This window comes from Balaenoptera musculus, chromosome 20 (assembly GCF_009873245.2).
Source record: "Balaenoptera musculus isolate JJ_BM4_2016_0621 chromosome 20, mBalMus1.pri.v3, whole genome shotgun sequence".
NCBI classification, from domain to species: domain Eukaryota; kingdom Metazoa; phylum Chordata; class Mammalia; order Artiodactyla; family Balaenopteridae; genus Balaenoptera; species Balaenoptera musculus.
The window spans coordinates 15,307,312-15,324,449 of NC_045804.1; the positions used below are offsets into that span (position 1 = coordinate 15,307,312).

General features: G+C 37.2%; 1 protein-coding gene across 8 annotated transcripts in view; it reads right to left on the reverse strand.

Annotated features, from left to right (window-relative positions):
* TANC2 (tetratricopeptide repeat, ankyrin repeat and coiled-coil containing 2) overlaps window positions 1-17,138 on the reverse strand; it is a 361,655-nt gene that overhangs the window by 70,484 nt on the left and 274,033 nt on the right. For all 8 annotated transcript variants that reach the window (XM_036836548.1, XM_036836547.1, XM_036836546.1 and 5 more), the window contains 2 exons: window positions 11,793-12,024; window positions 2,879-3,045 (listed from right to left, as the gene is read on the reverse strand). In XM_036836548.1, coding sequence (XP_036692443.1) covers window positions 2,879-3,045; window positions 11,793-12,024 — 399 coding nt within the window. The remainder of the gene's footprint in view (window positions 1-2,878; window positions 3,046-11,792; window positions 12,025-17,138) is intronic.

Here is a 17,138-nt window from a genome sequence, read left to right on the forward strand (position 1 = left end):
TCATGCTCTGGAATCCATCTTTTCTTATCTGCTTATAGACTTTGCTCCTGTAAGTATCCATTCCCTCTCCTGCATTAATTTCCTCTTCTCTTCTCTTTCTGTCTTGTCTCCACAGAGACATGTGACTCCGTATTCCTCCCTCCAACTACTATATCTCTGTTCCCATGTTTAGCAAAACCTAACAGAAAAGTTTTCTCTACTTACTGTATTTCATTCCTCCCTTCCCATTCTCTCCTCCATTTGTTGCAATCGGGCTTCAATCCCGTCACTTCACTGAAATGGTCCTTGTCAAGATGATCAGCAATCTTCATCTTGCCAAATCCAATAACCAAGTTTCATTTCTCATCCTCCTCAACCTCTCAGCAGTATCTGACACAGGTGAACACATCTTTCTTCTCGAGTCCCCTCCTGCAGCTTTTGCTTCCACAGCATGCTCCCCTCATTTTCCTCTTAGCACACTGGCTACTCCTACCCAGCCTTTTTGGCTGGCTCCTCTCTCATTTCTCAGTCCAGCCAGGGCTCACGTCTCCATTCTTTCCTCTTATCTGGCCACCCTCACTCCCTAGAATAGTTGGGTCCCATGGTTCTAAATATCATCTATACGTGGATGATGTCTAATTTCATATTTCCAGCTTAGTCATTTCTTCTGAGCTCTCATCTTATATCTCCATCTACTCAACAACGACACTTGGATGTTTCATAGACAAACTTAATGTGATCAAATCAGAACTACTAAAATTTCCCCCCACCACAAAACCTCCGCATGTCAATAAATGGTATTACCACTGACGCTACCACCAAATCGTAGGAACTATCTATGATCCTTCTCTTTTCCTCAAACCAGCATCTACCCAGTTGCTCACCAAAACCCCACAATTCATCCTTGAATCTTCTCTCTTGCTCATTCCCACATCCAGCCCATCATCAAGTCCTTTTGATTCTTCTTCAAAATATACTCCAAATATGACCACTTCAGAGGGTCTCCACTGTTCCCACTCTAGTCTAAGCCACCATCACCTTTCACCTGTACTTCTGCCTCCATTCTTGATCCCCTACATATTATTATCTACACAGCCAGCAGCCAAAGAAGGTAAATCAGATGTTATCACTTTACAAGGCTCCTTGGAGAGGCCTTTCCTATCTGCCCTATCTAAAATATCTGTCATCCTCATTTATCCCTTTACTCTGTTATATTTGTCTTCATAGCACTAACACTACCTAAATTTTTAATATATGTTCATTTTTTACTTTATTATTTGTGTTCCTCACTAGGATACAAGCTTTATGAGGGCAGGGGTATTGTCTGTCTTGTTCACCATTGTATCCTCAGCTCTTAGAAAGAGCCTTTTATACTTGAAGTACGTAAAAAATGTTTGTGGAAATAATGAATGATCAATTACGAGGGTTCATTTTTAAAGACCTAGGAATTGTTTCATTGTCAGCTAAATAATTTTAAAAAGTTATTGGTTGAAGTGAATGAAGTATCTGGGAAGTTATTGCAGGTCTTGATCTATGAAGACATTGACATTTGGACTTTGTGTGTATAATACTTTTCCTGTTCTTTGGCACAGCTGAAAAATTAAAGTCACATGGTCTACCAAGTCATACTTAAAACATCTTTTGAGATTGCACACGGCATTATATAAAAATATAAATGAAGGAAAAAAACCAAAACAAACAAAAATTATATAAACGAAGGTATCTCCTAAGTACGTACTTAGTAAAACTAGTCAGAGATTGTGTTCCTGGAAGTTTCTTTTATTCATCTTTCATCTTTAACAAGCTACTGACCAATAATGGCGGATTACATCATTTTTAGTTGTAAAGATGCATTTATGTTGATTCATTCAAATTACTTTGAGATTTTAATAACAAACATCTGCAAGTTGGTGGTCAGGATCAGAAGTACAGTCTCTGATCAAAGAAGGCAGATTGACCTATATTGGTCAATCTACAGGAAAAATACTAAATGCCTGGGAGAGGGGAAAAGGAGGGCACCGAGACTCTTTTCTGTATATTAACAACTGTTTTAAGGGAGTTGCATCAAAATAGTGGGATGGGTGTATAATATGCAAAATTTTAATGTTCTTTAAAAGAGGCTATGGTTAGGGGGAAAAAAGTTGAGAAACCCTGTTTCAAACCAAGTGTGAATATGTAAAGAATGGAAAATACCAACTCAGCTATACTGTGAATGGCAGAGAAGGGGGAGTCATTTATCCTTAGCTCGTATGTCTTTACAGGCGCAGTTCCAACATTCCTAGTCATTCTTCTAGGCCATAAACTGAGTGATCAGTGAGTGAGCAGGGAAGGTAATTAAAAAAAACTCTTATCTCCCAGTTGCAGTAAATTTAATATAAAGCCTTAATATTGCCAATATTTCTTAGAAAACTAAATATATAGAAGAAAGTCCATCTTCATGCTATAGAAAGTTGAGAAACAGAGGGAAGAACTAGAAAATCTGACTCTACACTGTACACTGAACTGGATTTTGCCTGGCATTAAATGATAAAAAACATAAAACAAAAGTCAAACAGTGAATTAGAGTGTTACAGGATCTATTTGCTTTGCTATACTCATGACAAAGTCTAGAAAAGTGGACTTTCTTTTCATGCTTTTTTGAGGGACACTTTATCAAAACTTACTCAGAGCAATGGAAATGGGAATTTGAGCTAAGAGAGTAGTATACAGAGAATGCTCTCTCTAGATTGTATCTCTTACTCTCAAAATCTGCTCGTTGGGAATTACTCTTGCTAGCGCTCTAGGACATGGTAGAGATTTAGAAAAGCTCATCACTAAGGGTACAAGGACCTAGAACTTTTTCACTTTAAGCACTCTCCAAAGGAAATAATTTATGGTCCAAAAGCAAACAAACACATACCTGTAAACTGGTCCTAACTGTTACAATTAGTTTGAGCCAGGAAGGAAATTTTCCAATCATTTTACTCAGAAATGATACAATTGTATCCCCATAATCCGGTTTGTGAAATTCTGCTTCATTTAATCCATCAATTAAGATGATGAAATCTTCATCTGGGATTTTTCTCTCTGAGATAGAAAGAAACAAATTACTTAATAATTACCAAGTGGATAAGTGAGTTCTTTCTGGGTCTTTGATCACATATCTCTTTGGAAGAAAAAATTAGAAAAGGTCTGCTGTGTGTTTAGTGAATGCTCAGGGTACATAATTTATTATGAAGACATGGAATAATTCATTTAGTGAGTTCATTTTGTTTTTCACCAGGTATGAATGTGTTTGTCACATAAATAATATATAAGCATATGTATCATCATCATCATTTCCCCCATGTTATCAGTTGTGAGACAGCCTGAGCATTGCATTTATCAGAATTTTCACATGTAAATTTATTTTTCTCTCATACCTGAAAAAGCTGGAAAGAATGTTTTTCCCCCCCCCCCCCCCCCCCCCCCCCGAATCTGACAGCATTAAAGAGAACAGTATCACATGTTCTTTTGGGAATCTCAAAAAAAAAAAAAAAAAAAGGTTTAATTTGGAGTCCACAGCAGTATATAAGACTATATGTGAATACGTAGTAGGAAGGAAGGGATGGAGGAACAGAGAAAAGGAATCCCAACCAACAGACAGATCTACACTAGGCAGGCTGGATTCCAAGATCTTACAGAACCAGCAGCTTCCAAGATTATACCTAAAGCAGCTTCAAGGAGACCAGACCCTTACGTGATCTTCCCAGGGGAGCAGGCAGGAGTCATGTAGGAAAGACAAATATCTTTTGTTTCCCTTTCCTGCCTGGAGTCTATACTACCCTAAATTGACAAAATCAGTTTATCGTTAGGGCTAGGCTGTAGAAGACTTGGTAAGATTTCAGGTTTCCACTCCCATTAAATGCTTACTGATTCTTAAACAATATTGAACAATTAGAGATTAAAAAAATCCCCTGGCTGAATGAACATTTCAGTATAAATGAATTGCAAATAACAAGTAAAAGTTCCTAGTTGGTAGGACCTTACAGGGTCTGAAGAAAGGAAAGCAGGGGAAGAGAGAAAGAAGTCACTGGATGCCTGAAACAGGAAATAGGTTATATCTGAGGAGGAAAAAGAAAGTGAAGCTGGGGACAGAAGGAAAACTCTGAGCAACTCTGTACCACATTGGCTCTTTTAGCTTTTGAAAGAGTCAAGACTAATTGAAACTCTACATATTTTTGTTTCACATTTGAAAATATGCAGATTTTTTGCATGATTAATAAAACTTTATATTTCCCCTCTAAAGTACAAGCTTTACATAAAGGAGTTTAATTTCAATAGCCTAAGTGCTATAAATTAGTTCTCAAATTATAAAGAGTTTCAACTATTACTTTCATCTGGTGACTTTAGGAAGAGAAATGAACTATGGATTTCAGCTCTCTAACTGTTAACAATGATTATTAATGAAATGGCATTCTAGATGATATAGGGCTAAGAAAACACATTACTCCTTTAGGGAGTCCAAAGAATTCCGGAAGAGAGAGGAGTTGCTTGGAACTAACTGGGATTTACCCACACAAATGGGGGCTCTTAAGTTCTTGATTTTGAGGACCTTGGCTCCCTTTAGCATACTTGTGTCTTTAATTCCCATAGAGGAATTTTCTAATTGCATTCTGCTTGGCGATATACTAGAGCTATCCTTTGTTACTGAGTAGAACCTTAAAGTATCGTGAAAAACGTTGACTCTCATTTTTTAAAGAAAAATATATAATTTGAAATCTAGCTCCTGAATCTAAATTGAAAGTGTTTTCAACTGAACTTTCCTGGAAAGAAAACTCCAGCTACCTTTAAAAAATTCCCTATTTTAAAAACTACTGTGATAAAATTTATATATACAATTAATTGTGAAGATCTTAACTGTACACTTTGGTGAGTTTTGACAAACATGTATACTCATGTAACTAACATCCTGATCAAAGTAGAGAACATCTCCATCATTCCAGAGAGGTTCATTCCCAGTTCTCAATAGGCAACCACTGTTCTGATTCATATCACCATAGACTATACTTGCTTCTTATGCTTGATATAATGTTTCTGAGATTCATTTATGTTGTTGAGGGTATTATTAGTTTGTTCCTTTCTACTACTAAGAAGAATACTAAGAATTTAATACTAAGATTTCATTTAATATCCATCGAATGAATATACAATTTGTTTATGTATTCTTTTGTTGAAGGACCTTCGGTTGTTTCCAGTTTTTAACTACTATGAATAAAGTCAATACAAACATTTTTGTATGAGTCTTTTTGTAGACATATGTTTTCATTTCTTTTGGGTAAATACATAGGAATAGAATTGCTTGGTCATAAGGCAGATTTATCTTTAACTTTATAAGGAACTGCCAAATAGTTTTCCAAAGTAGTTGTACCATTTTAAACTCCCACCAGTAAAGTGTGAGGGTTCCAGCTGCTTACCATCCTCACCAACATCTGATGTTCAACTTTAAAAATTTTAACCACTGTAGTGGGAGTAAAGTGGTGTCTCATTGTGATTTTAATTTGCATTTCCCTGATAACTAACGATGGCAAACACCTTTCTATGTTCTGGCAGCCTATTTGAATATCTTCTTTTGTGAAGCATCTAAATCTTTTGTCCATTTAAGAATTGGATTATTTATCTTTTCATCAATGATGTATAGAAATTCTTTAGATACTATGGATACAAGTGCTTTGTCACACACGTACACAGAGTGAATTATTTTCTCCCCTTTTGTGATTTGCTTTTCCTTTTTCTTAGTGTATCTTATGTTGAGCAGCATTTAACATTTTGATGAAGTCCAATTTATTAATTTTTTCCTACATGGTTAATGATTTTTAGGACCTAAGAAATCTTTACCTACCCCAAGGTTGTGAAGATATTCTAAGTTTTTTCTATTAGTTTTAGAGATTTAGCTTTTATATTTTGGACCATCATCTATCTTGAATTTATTTTTGTGCACCTATGGCGTGAGGTAAGGATTGAGATTCATTTTTTCTCCACACATGTATCCAGTTGTTGTAGCATCATTTGATGACAAAAATTCTCTTTTCCAAATTGTCTTGGCATCTTTGAGGAAGGTCAACTGACTCCATATGTGTGGATTTCCTTTTAGATTTTCCATTCTGTTCCACTGATCTATTTATCTATCCTTGTGGGAATACCACCCTGTCAGTGGAGTGCTAGAGCCAGCTCAAGCTGGTTCAAGGGAGCTGATTGCTAAATTTCTTATGGTCAAATCAGGCCCCCACCCCTGGACTGACTGTTAAACATTTACTAACATATTAGTGCCTGTCATGATTTCTGTAGCTTTATATTAAATCTTGAACCCAGGTACTGTTGGTCTTCCAGTACTGTTGGTCTTCCAATTTTTTTTCTTTTTAAAGATTGTTTTGGCTATTCACAGTCCTTTGAATTTCTGAAAGTTGTCAATTAAAAAAAAAAAATCCTGCTGGGATTTTGATTGTTATGTTGAATCTACAGACCAGTTTGGGGAAAAACTCCAATCTACAAACATGGCGTATCTCTTCCATTTACTAAGTTCTTTAATTTCACTCTGCATGTTTTGTAGCTCTCACTGTGGAAGTCTTACACATCTTTTGTTAAATTTATTCTTAAGCATTTTGATTCCATAGAAAACGGTATTTGCTCCAGTTATCTACTGCTGCATCAAACAGAGTTACTCAAATGGCTGGGAAACGGAATCACCTGCAACAAAAACTCACATGTTTGGTGTCAGGGCCAGAATGACTTGATGACTAGAACAGTCAACTGGAACACTTAATATACGGCTGCTCCATGTGGTTTGTACTTCCTCACAGCAGGGTAAACTCAGAGTAGTCAGTTTTTTGACATGGCAATGCGTATCCCCAAAAGCAAGTGTTTCAGTGAACAAGATAGAAGCAGCATGACCATTTATGACCTAGCCACAGATATCACATAGCATCATTTTGTAGTATTTTATTGGTTGAAGCAGCCACAAGTCTGCTAAGATGCAAGGGAAGGAGACACAGACCCTACCTCTGGATGGGAGGAATGTCAAAGATTTTGCAGCCACGTTTTAAAACTGCCACACTACTTTTTTTTTTTTTTTAAATGGCTGTGTTGGGTCTTCGTTTCTGTGTGAGGGCTTTCTCTAGTTGTGGCAAGCGGGGGCCACTCTTCATCGTGGTGCGCGGGCCTCTCACTATTGCGGCCTCTCTTGTTGCGGAGCACAGGCTCCAGACGCGCAGGCTCAGTAATTGTGGTTCACAGGCTTAGTTGCTCTGCGGCATGTGGGATCTTCCCAGACCAGGGCTCGAACCCGTGTCCCCTGCATTGGCAGGCAGACTCTCAACCACTGTGCCACCAGGGAAGCCCCTGCCACACTACTTTTTAAATTTCAGTTTTCAGTTGTTTGCTGCTAGTATAGAAATACAACAGATACTGCATATTAACCATATAGACTGTAGCTCCACCTATGTTAATTCTCGTAGGCTTTTTTTTTCTTTTGTAGATTCCTTGGAGTGTTCTAGGTAAACAATCACATCTGCAAATAAAGACAGTTTTACTTCTTCCTTTCCAATCTTTACACTATTTGCTTGTTTGTTTTCTTATTGTGCTAGCGTGGACCACACATGGAATGTCGAATGTAAGTCGCCTTGCTCCTGACAATAGGGGAAATGTATTTAATATTTCATTGTTACCTGCATGTGTTTTGGAATTGTCCTTTATGAGACTAAGTTTTCTTCTATTCTTAGTTTGCAGAAAGTTTTTATTGTTAATTGTAATGTTTTCTGTTAAATGTTTTTCTGCATTTGTTGAGATTATAGATATATATTTATATAAAGACATATAGATTTTCTCATTTATTCTGTTAATATTATGAACTACAGTGATTAACTTTCAAATGTAAACTAACATTGCATTCCTGGTCAAGTAAAACTAATTTTGCTATTAGTGTGTTTCAGGATTTTGCTATTATGGTTATGAGGAAAACATGTCTGTAATTTTCTTTTCTTATAAAGTCCTTATCATATTTTGCTTTCAGCATTAATGCTTGTCTAATAAAACAAATTGAGAAATGTTCTCTTTTCCTTTATTTTCTGAAAACATTTGTGTAAGATTCATATTATTTCTTCTTTAAATGTTGGATACAATTCATTAGTAAAACCATCTGAGCCTGGAGGTTTTTTTTGGAGGTTTTTTTTTTTTCCTTTTAACTTACAAATTAAATAGATAAGAGCTAGTCAGATTTTCTCTTTCCTCTTGAGTCACTTTTGGTAAGTTGTGTTTTTTATAGAATTTGCCCAATTTAAGTTGTTGAATTTATTGTTATATAGTTGTTCATAATAATCCCTTATTTTTCTTTTAATGTCTGTAGGAACTGTAGTGCTAGCTCCTCTTTCATGCCTGATGTGTTTTCCTCTCATTTTCTTGATCAATCTTCCTAGGGGTTTATTCATTTTAACTATTAATCTTTTTCTATTTCACTGACGGCTGCTCTTGCTTTTCATTATTTCCTTCTTTCTGCTTACTCTGGGTTTATTTTCCTCATTTTTTTCTAGTTTATTAAGTCATAAACTTAACCACTGATTTAACATATTACTCAGTTTGAAATATTCTATAATTCCCTTTGTGATTTCTTCTTTCTCTTATGGGTTGTTTAGAAGTGCACTGCTAAATTCCTACATATTTAGGGATTTTATGTGTATTGATTTCTAATTTAATTCCATTATCTCAGAGAACATTTTCTGTAAGATTTTAATTTTTTGAAAATTTCAGACTTATTTTATGGCCCAGAATAAGGTCCATATGCACTTGAAAAGAATGTATATTGTGCAGTTATTGGGTAGTGTTCTATAAATGTCAGTTGGATCAAATTGGTTGACAGTGTTGTTAAAATCTTCTATATATTTACTAATTTTTGTCTACTTGTTCTAACAGTTACTGAGAGAGACGTGTTAAAATTTCCAACTATGATTGAGTATTTGTCTATTTAGCTCTTAGGTTCTATTAGTTTTTGATTCATGTATTTTGAACCTCCATTATTAGGTTCATACACATTTAGGATTACTTTATCTTCTGATAAATTAGTCTTCTTATGTTTATCAAATGCCCCTCTGATAATACTCCTAGTCTTGAAGTCTACTCTGCCTCACATTAATAGACCCACTCCAGCCTTCTTATGCTCCATGTTTATAGAGTATATTATTTTTCTATCCTTTCATTTTCAATCTGTGTCTTTAAATAACCTCTCCTACAGACAGCATATGGTTGGGTCTTGTTTTTTATCCAGTCTGACAGTTTCTGCCTTTTGATAGAAGTATTTGGTCAATTTAAATTTAATATAATTATTGATATGGTTGATTTTAATCTCTCATCTTGTTGTTACATACTAAAAAAATTATTCTGTTCTTTCTTTCCAGGCTTCTTTTGGATTAATCAAATAATTTTTAGTATTTCATTAATTTTATAAATTGTGTTTCCAGTTATTGCTCATGATGGTGATTTTGTTTTAAGGGTAAGAACATGGGAATTTTATAGAATAATTAAATTCACTCAGAACAACATTTACCCATGGGGATATCTAAAGCTGGTTATGGAGACCTAAATGAGAAGCAAATATATCTAGTAGCAAAATTAAAAAACACATGAATTATGGTTGCAAATCCAGAGCTGAGTCTACATGCATTTGGATATTCTCCTTGAATTAGCCTTAAGATGTAGATCCTTGTATCACTGACTTTCCTTCAAGGTACCCCTACATGTGAGCAATTTCTATGTTCACTTATTTGTTCAAAATTTATTTCCTGAAATGCCTACTATGTCCAAGGTGAGGTAATCAATATGAAGGATAAAAGTTGAATAAGAAAAGGTTCCTAACTTCAAAAGCGTACAATTTAGTCAAAGGAATAAGTACAGAAATAACTAATCCTTATAAAGCACAAAGTATAATATCTGACATATAATAGATGTTCAATAAATGTTAGTAATAAAAATTTAAGTTCTTATTATACATACAGTAATGTATGAAGTACCATAAGTGAGATATAAAAAAGAAAAACCTATTGTCAATTTGGAAGGATACTGTAACTTACTGGAGAGGGCAGGTGGATCAGCAGGTATTTCATGAATGAGGTGGGATTTAAGGTGGTCCTTGAAAGATGGGTAAGATTCTGACAGGCAGAGATGTGAGGAGAAGGTATATCAAGAAAAGGAAACAATGAACAAATGTATGGAGACAGGGAAATGGAGGGGAGTATTTAAGGATTAGTGGATACTTTGGTTTACATGTAAACACAGGGTTCATAAGGGTAAAAGTAGATAATAAGGCTGGAAAGTAGGTTGGATCCAGGCCATTAAGGACCTTAAATGATAGGTTAAGGAGCTGGAAGTTAATTCAGTGAGGTAATAGGGAAGCACTGGAGGTTTCTGAACAGGGAAATTCAGTGATCAGAGCAATGCTTTACGAAGCTTTATCTGGGAGCAGTACATAAGTCTAGAAGACTGGAGAGACTGGGCAGAGACTACCCACCAGGTATGCCATTAATGGGTTAGAGGTGAGCCTAAAAATGAATTCCTTCAGCCCTCAGGGCTTCGGGGGATTTGTGCAGCTGTAGCCTCAGGGCCGGCCATGTCTAGCCATGAAGAGGCATGATTTTTTATCCCAATGTGCTATACAAATTTTAATAATTTTCCAAGTATGTTATGATGTGAAAGAAGCACTAGACCAGAAAACCAGAGAAGACCAGGAAGGGTAGCAACACAGATGTGATATCATGGGCAGCTGAACAGCCTTCAGGGTAACAGTGGTAGGAATGACTTTGAGATTAATGGATGTGAGAAACATCAGGAGGGCAGAATTAACAGGATTTAAAGATCGACTGAATGTACAGAGATTTCTCTTTAATTTTGCTCAAAATACTTGCAGAGAAATTCCAATGTTTAAAAAAGTCTAGGGTATGGTAAAGCTAATAGGTAGGTAGTAGAAGTACAGACAGAGGTCATCAGCATTGAGAAGAGAAACTCTGATATCCAAGTAACTGGCATGGAAGTTCACATAACTGAAGGTAGAGGCCGGAAGAATGTAAATTCTTATAAGTATCTCCGAAATGCTTGAGAAAAGTATATAAGTCTCTCAGGAATAAACAGGATTGCTCAGCAATCTCATGCTTACTCAGGTCCTTTTCTTCGGCTTCCAGCACTGACAGACCATCAGGAAGGGGATGAGGCAGAGAGACCGGTGAAGGAGGAGATGGTTACATTTAGGTCACAGCCAACACTTGAGTTGCAGAGTTAAAACGGAGGAAAGGCATGAGGCATGAGAGGGAGATGGATCCCATTTCATTTCCCCCCACTTCTTAAAAATATCTTAATACCTTTTAGTGGACAATTAAGTAATTTTTAGCATACACACAGTTATGCAACTCTACATGCCATTTCATTTTACCTGACTGTGGAGTAATAAAAAAAAATAGCAAATATAAAAACTGAGGATGTTCCTAACCATAGAAACTCCACGGCACTGGGTTGGAGTCATGGCTTTACTGATTTATTTGAACTCCACGGAGGACTGGTAGCTCTACTACCTTTAGTTTAAGAGAAATGCATTATATTTGGAAATAAGAATGAGAATTTTTACAAAGAAAGGAGGAAGTAGCAATTCCTGGAGGAATTTTTATTTTTTCAGGTAAAACCTTTTAGTTGTTAACTGCATCCTGTAGGAACATTTAGTTCTCGCAGTGTGATAAAAATAATCATTTCTATAGCATGACCCCAGGTGAACTTGGGCTCCAGAGCCTCCACCTTCCACCTGCTTTGCATCTCATCTGTACCTTTGTGGAGATTCTCCAGGGGCTCCAGCACTCCCCTCCGGAAGGAGGCCATGGGATCTTGAACACAGGACCGAAGGCTCAGCATGCTCTGTAGGTGAGGCTCCCGGAGAAGCTGCTCCCGATAGGCCGCCAGCTGCGGTGAGCGGCAGAGCAGGGCAGCAACATTGTGGACGAATTCCGGCACCAGGCAGGTGTAGGCGTTATCTGCTTGGCAATAGTGATAGGCAACCACCTAAAAAAGGAAGATGAGAACACAGGTTTATCAGTAGCAAGAGCAATGGTCATGGTTATTGTACAGTCATTCTCTAACACTGTCTTCTGTCTTCCCACTCCTCAACTTCTTCAAGTAAGAATAAAAGCTGCTAACTTCGAAACTGCCTGATTTATCTAAGATCAGAAATTTGACCCAATATTTCTCTTGTACATGTATGGTATCATAATTCGTAATTAAAATTTATAACTACAAATTGAGTTTTCCCTCTGGATTATAAGAAATAGGAAGCAGGCCTGAGAATAAAGATTTATATTAATCTCTCTAATATTTATTCAGCATAGAGTAGTAGAGGAAAGAGTCTGATATTGTAACAAAGCATTTAGGGATAAAATAACCAGAGAAATACCATATGTTAGACTCAACAAACATATGTTCCTAAGGCATATTTTTAAAATTATTAAAAAATTATAATTTCATTATAAACAGTCTTATAAAAAATAAAATGACTCAGACTTAAGAATTATCACTAAGTATTTCCTGAGCACCCAGAGATAGAATGAGAATTAGATAACAGGAAGCAGAAAAGGAGTGAGATTTTTGTCAGATGCAGGTGTTAAATTCAAAGACCTTAGAAAATGTATGCATCTTAATACCATTCCTACAGTCTGGTCTGTCAGGCTGGAACCTGCAATTTTAAGCTCTGTTTTTTTTTGTTTGTTTGTTTGAATTTGCACAGGGTTCGCTCTATACCTTCTGGTTGTTCCCTTTGCCTCAAGGGCAAGTGCAGAGGGTGATTTTAATCTAGACCACTATGTTGGCTCAGTACTACCTACAAAAGTGATGGAATTGTGTAGATAACAGAAACTGCAGGGGAGATTCAGCCTGAATGTATGGAAAGCATTGACATGGTGCTCAGAACATATAAGCGCACAGTAATGTTAGCCGATGCCGCCACCACCATCATCATTGCCTTCCTTCTTTTCCTCTTCCATCACATCATCTCCATCAACATCACGGTCATCTGAATGTCAATATTATGACATAGTATGAGTGTGTTTCATGTTTGGTAATTGCAATCATTGTTGCTTTTGTTGTGGTCATCCATGTACAATGCTTGGTGTCAGTCTATTTATCTCTTGTAAAAATGAAATACAGTGTGTGTGTGTGAAAAAAAAAGAAACATCACGGTCATCATCAAGGTTCTGTATACCCTCTCCTTCTCAGCTACTGGCTTTGTGCCTACAGGCATTTGAAATTTTCCCTAGGAGCATGCATAGATATACCACTGGGACCCCAGCTCCTCAATCATCTCTCAGAGAACAGTCATCCACAAAAGTATTCTGCTTTGAAATGACTCTTAATCTAGCTCTTTAACAAATGCTGGGGTTTCTCTGGTGGCGCAGTGGTTAGGAGTCCGCCTGCCAATGCAGGGGACACTGGTTCCAGCCCTGGTCTGCGAAGATCCCACATGCTGCGGAGCAACTAAGCTCGCGCACCACAACTACTGAACCTGTGCTCTAGAGCCCACGAGCTGCAACTACTGAGCCCGTGTGCCACAACTACTGAAGCCCATGCGCCTAGAGCCCGTTCTCCGCAACAAGAGAAGCCACCACAGGGAGAAGCCCGCACACCGCAACGAAGAATAGCCCCAGCTCGCCGCAACTAGAGAAAGCCTACGCGCAGCAACAAAGACCCAACGCAGCCAAAAATAAATAAATAAGTAAATAAATAAATTAAAACAAAACAAAATCCCAAATGCTGGAAATGTCACTTTTTAAAAAACGCCTGAAATTGTTCTCATTAAGCATTAAGAAAACTGAGCAATACAAGAAATGTTACTACACATGTAAAGCTGAGGATAGGAATTGCTTGTGAGTGAAGCAATGATGTCTGAGCACAGTGTGGAACTGGCAATGAGGAGGTGTACTTAGAAATCTCCACTCCTTTCTGTAGACAGATTGATTACAGCTTTATTACCGACCTTAAGCACAACGTAAGGAACCCAAAGAGAAAACCTGGCAGCAATCCATCTGTGCTCTCCATGAACAGTGAATGTCAATGGTTATGCCCACAAGGACACAAATCTCCACTTTATAAAAAGCAAACAGCAAACCTCTGAATCAATATGAACTTTCATCATATTTTACCTCAATTGATTTCACATTTCGAGGCAAAGCACAGCTGAGCAAATCAGCTGTAACTTACCCTTTACCTAAAGTAACGGGATAGGAGTTTGAAGATAAAAATTCTGAAATTTAGGAAGAGGGTTCTTTTACTGATTTCATTAAAAATCATCTGTGCTCTTGGCTGTATGAGGTTTTATCTAACAAAGATCATTGCTAAAGTTGCCCCTTCTGTGGCTGCCTTTCTTTAATTTAAAAAAATTTTAGGCATTCGAAATATAAAATCTCGAGTCCTCTGAAGAATTCAGGCAGAAAGACCTTTCAACATCTTCATGAAATCTGTAGTTTGACTCAGAACTGACCATCTATTAGACATTTCAAAGCAGCTACATAGTATGTAAATGTACACACAATCTGTCAAAAACACTTTGTACTTCCCTAAATTGTCTACTGACGCTATCTACAACTTTTCCTACATATACAAATAGGAAACAAGTCTGGGAATGCAGTTTTTTCCTGCATTCTCTCATTGTACTAGTGTTCAGTGATGGATAATAGATCACTCCCTACAGCTCTGAGGAAGTCATCACAGCCACCCATACTCAGTCACTACTATTCCAACTTCTTGGAAATGGTTCAGAATTAGTCCACCCTCAATAAATCAGTAGGTAAAACCTTTCTCCTTGGTGAACTCTTGTCTCTAACAATGACTTGTTGAAATTTCATTTTCAGTTATGTTTTTCTCGTGTTATTTTTTTCCATCTCACATTTTCCTTATGTTAAATCTTTATACTTTTGATTAAAACAATTCTATCCAAAATATATCTTATATGACCAAAACTGTAGTAATTCTTTGAAGACGACGGCGAGTAACTTTTAGATTACTGCTGTGAGGGAAGAAAAAAAAGGCCAGGTTTGTAGACTATACAGACCAAAAAAAAAAAAAAACAAAAAAAACAAAAGAAGACTGGAGGTCAGTATCGCCTTGGGTATAAAGAGGTTTTGATTTAAAGCTATACACAAGAAATGATACAACTAAGCAAAATCCTCATCAAAGGCCTTAATCAAATGATTGAATGGCAGCAAACCTGTCAGGCTTGTGTTAAAAGTCCCAGGCCTTCACTCTTTAAAGATTCTTTTCTACTTCAAATGAATAATCTGTGACAGGATTAAGCTAATCTCACATAAAGAAAAGGCAGCTTTGAATATCTGGAACTCATTTGGACATAAAAATTTAATTTACATCATGACTGGCATTTGCATTACTTAAATTCTAATGTTACCACTGACCTTCCTTCAGGTCTGCTCTCATATTCTTATTCCCTGTCTCCTTCTCATCACCTCTTGAACGCCCTCACCACCACCTGACTGATTTCTGACTCAGCGCATCCCTTCCAACACTTCGGTTACTTTGGCTTTTTGTGTTTCTAGGGACCTGGAGGCTCAGTGTCAAAAACTACTTTCTCTGCTTTTTCTCCTGTCCCTCAACTCTGACTCTAATCCCCATCCTGGGGCTGGAAGCTAAGAATAGCTCCAGACTTGGGTTCGGCCTCAGTAATTTTCCAGCTTGGAGCTCTAACTTTTTTTTTGTCAGTAGGACTGTTATTTATCTTTAAAAACTTTTCATTTTGAGCTAATTTTAGACTTAAATGTTGCAAAAAGATGTGAGTTTCTGTATATCCCTTACCCAGCTTCCCTTAACATTTTATATAACCGTAGCATAATTATCAAAACCAGGAAATAACACTGGCACAACACTATTAACTAAAGGCAGTATTTGAATTTTGTCAGTTTTCCACTAATGACCTTTTTCTGTTCCAGCATTCTATCCAGGACCCCATGTTGCATTTAGTTGTCATTTCTCCTTAGACTCCTGTAGTCTGTAAGAGCTCCTCAGTCTTTGTCTTTCATGACCTTGACACTTTTGAAGAGTCCTGATCTGTTATTTTGTTGAACATCAGTCAACGTGGGTTTGTCTAATGTTTTCCTCATATTCCAACTGAGACTTTTTGGCAAGAATACCGCAAAAACAATGTTGTGTCATTCTCAGTGCATCATGTCATGGGGTTCATGATGTTGACATGTCCTGTTACTGGTGATGCTGACCTTGATCGCTTGGCTAAGATAAAGGTTTCTTCTACGTTTCTCTACTGTAAAGTTACTATCTTACCCTTTGTAGCTAATAAATATCTTGGGGGAGATACTTTGAGAGAATGCAAATCCTATTTCTCCACAAATTTTTGCCCACTACTTTTAGTATCCATCAGTGGATGTTGTCTGCAACATTATTATTATTGTGATGTTGTACAACACGGTGACTATAGTTAACAATACTATGCTGTATAGTTGAAAGTGGCTAAGAGAGTAGATCTTAAAAGTTCTCATCACAAGAAAAAATTCTGTAACTACGGGAGCTGATGGGTATTAACTAAACTTAGTGTGGTAATCGTTTCACAATATAGACACATATCAAATCATTATGCTGTACATCTTTAACTAATACAATGCTATATGTCAATTCTATCTCAATAAAACTGGGGGAAAAGCACTATGAGAGAGGAAATATAAGATATTGGTACAACATATCTAAGTAACTTAGAAGAGCCAGAGAAGGCTTCTTGAAAGTAAAACTTAAGCTGAGATCTAAAGGATGAGGTGGAGTGAACGGGCGCAGGAGTGTCCCAGGCAGAGGAAAGCAATACGTGCAAAGGCCCTCAGGCAAGACACAGCTTGACACTTTCAGGAAATCAGTTTTAGTGTGGCTACAGCGGAAGTGAGCTGGGAGTAGTAGGAGATAAGACAGAGCAGAGGTTTTCATCTGGGGTGGCTCTGCTCCCCACGGGACACTTGGCAACGTCTGGAGACAGCTTTGGTCATCACAACCGGGGGTGGGAAGATGCTACTGGATAGTGGGTAAAGGCCAAGGACACTCCTACACATACTACAATAAACAGGACGGCCCCAAACAAAGAATCCTCTGGCCCAAAATGTCAATGGTGCTGAGGCTGA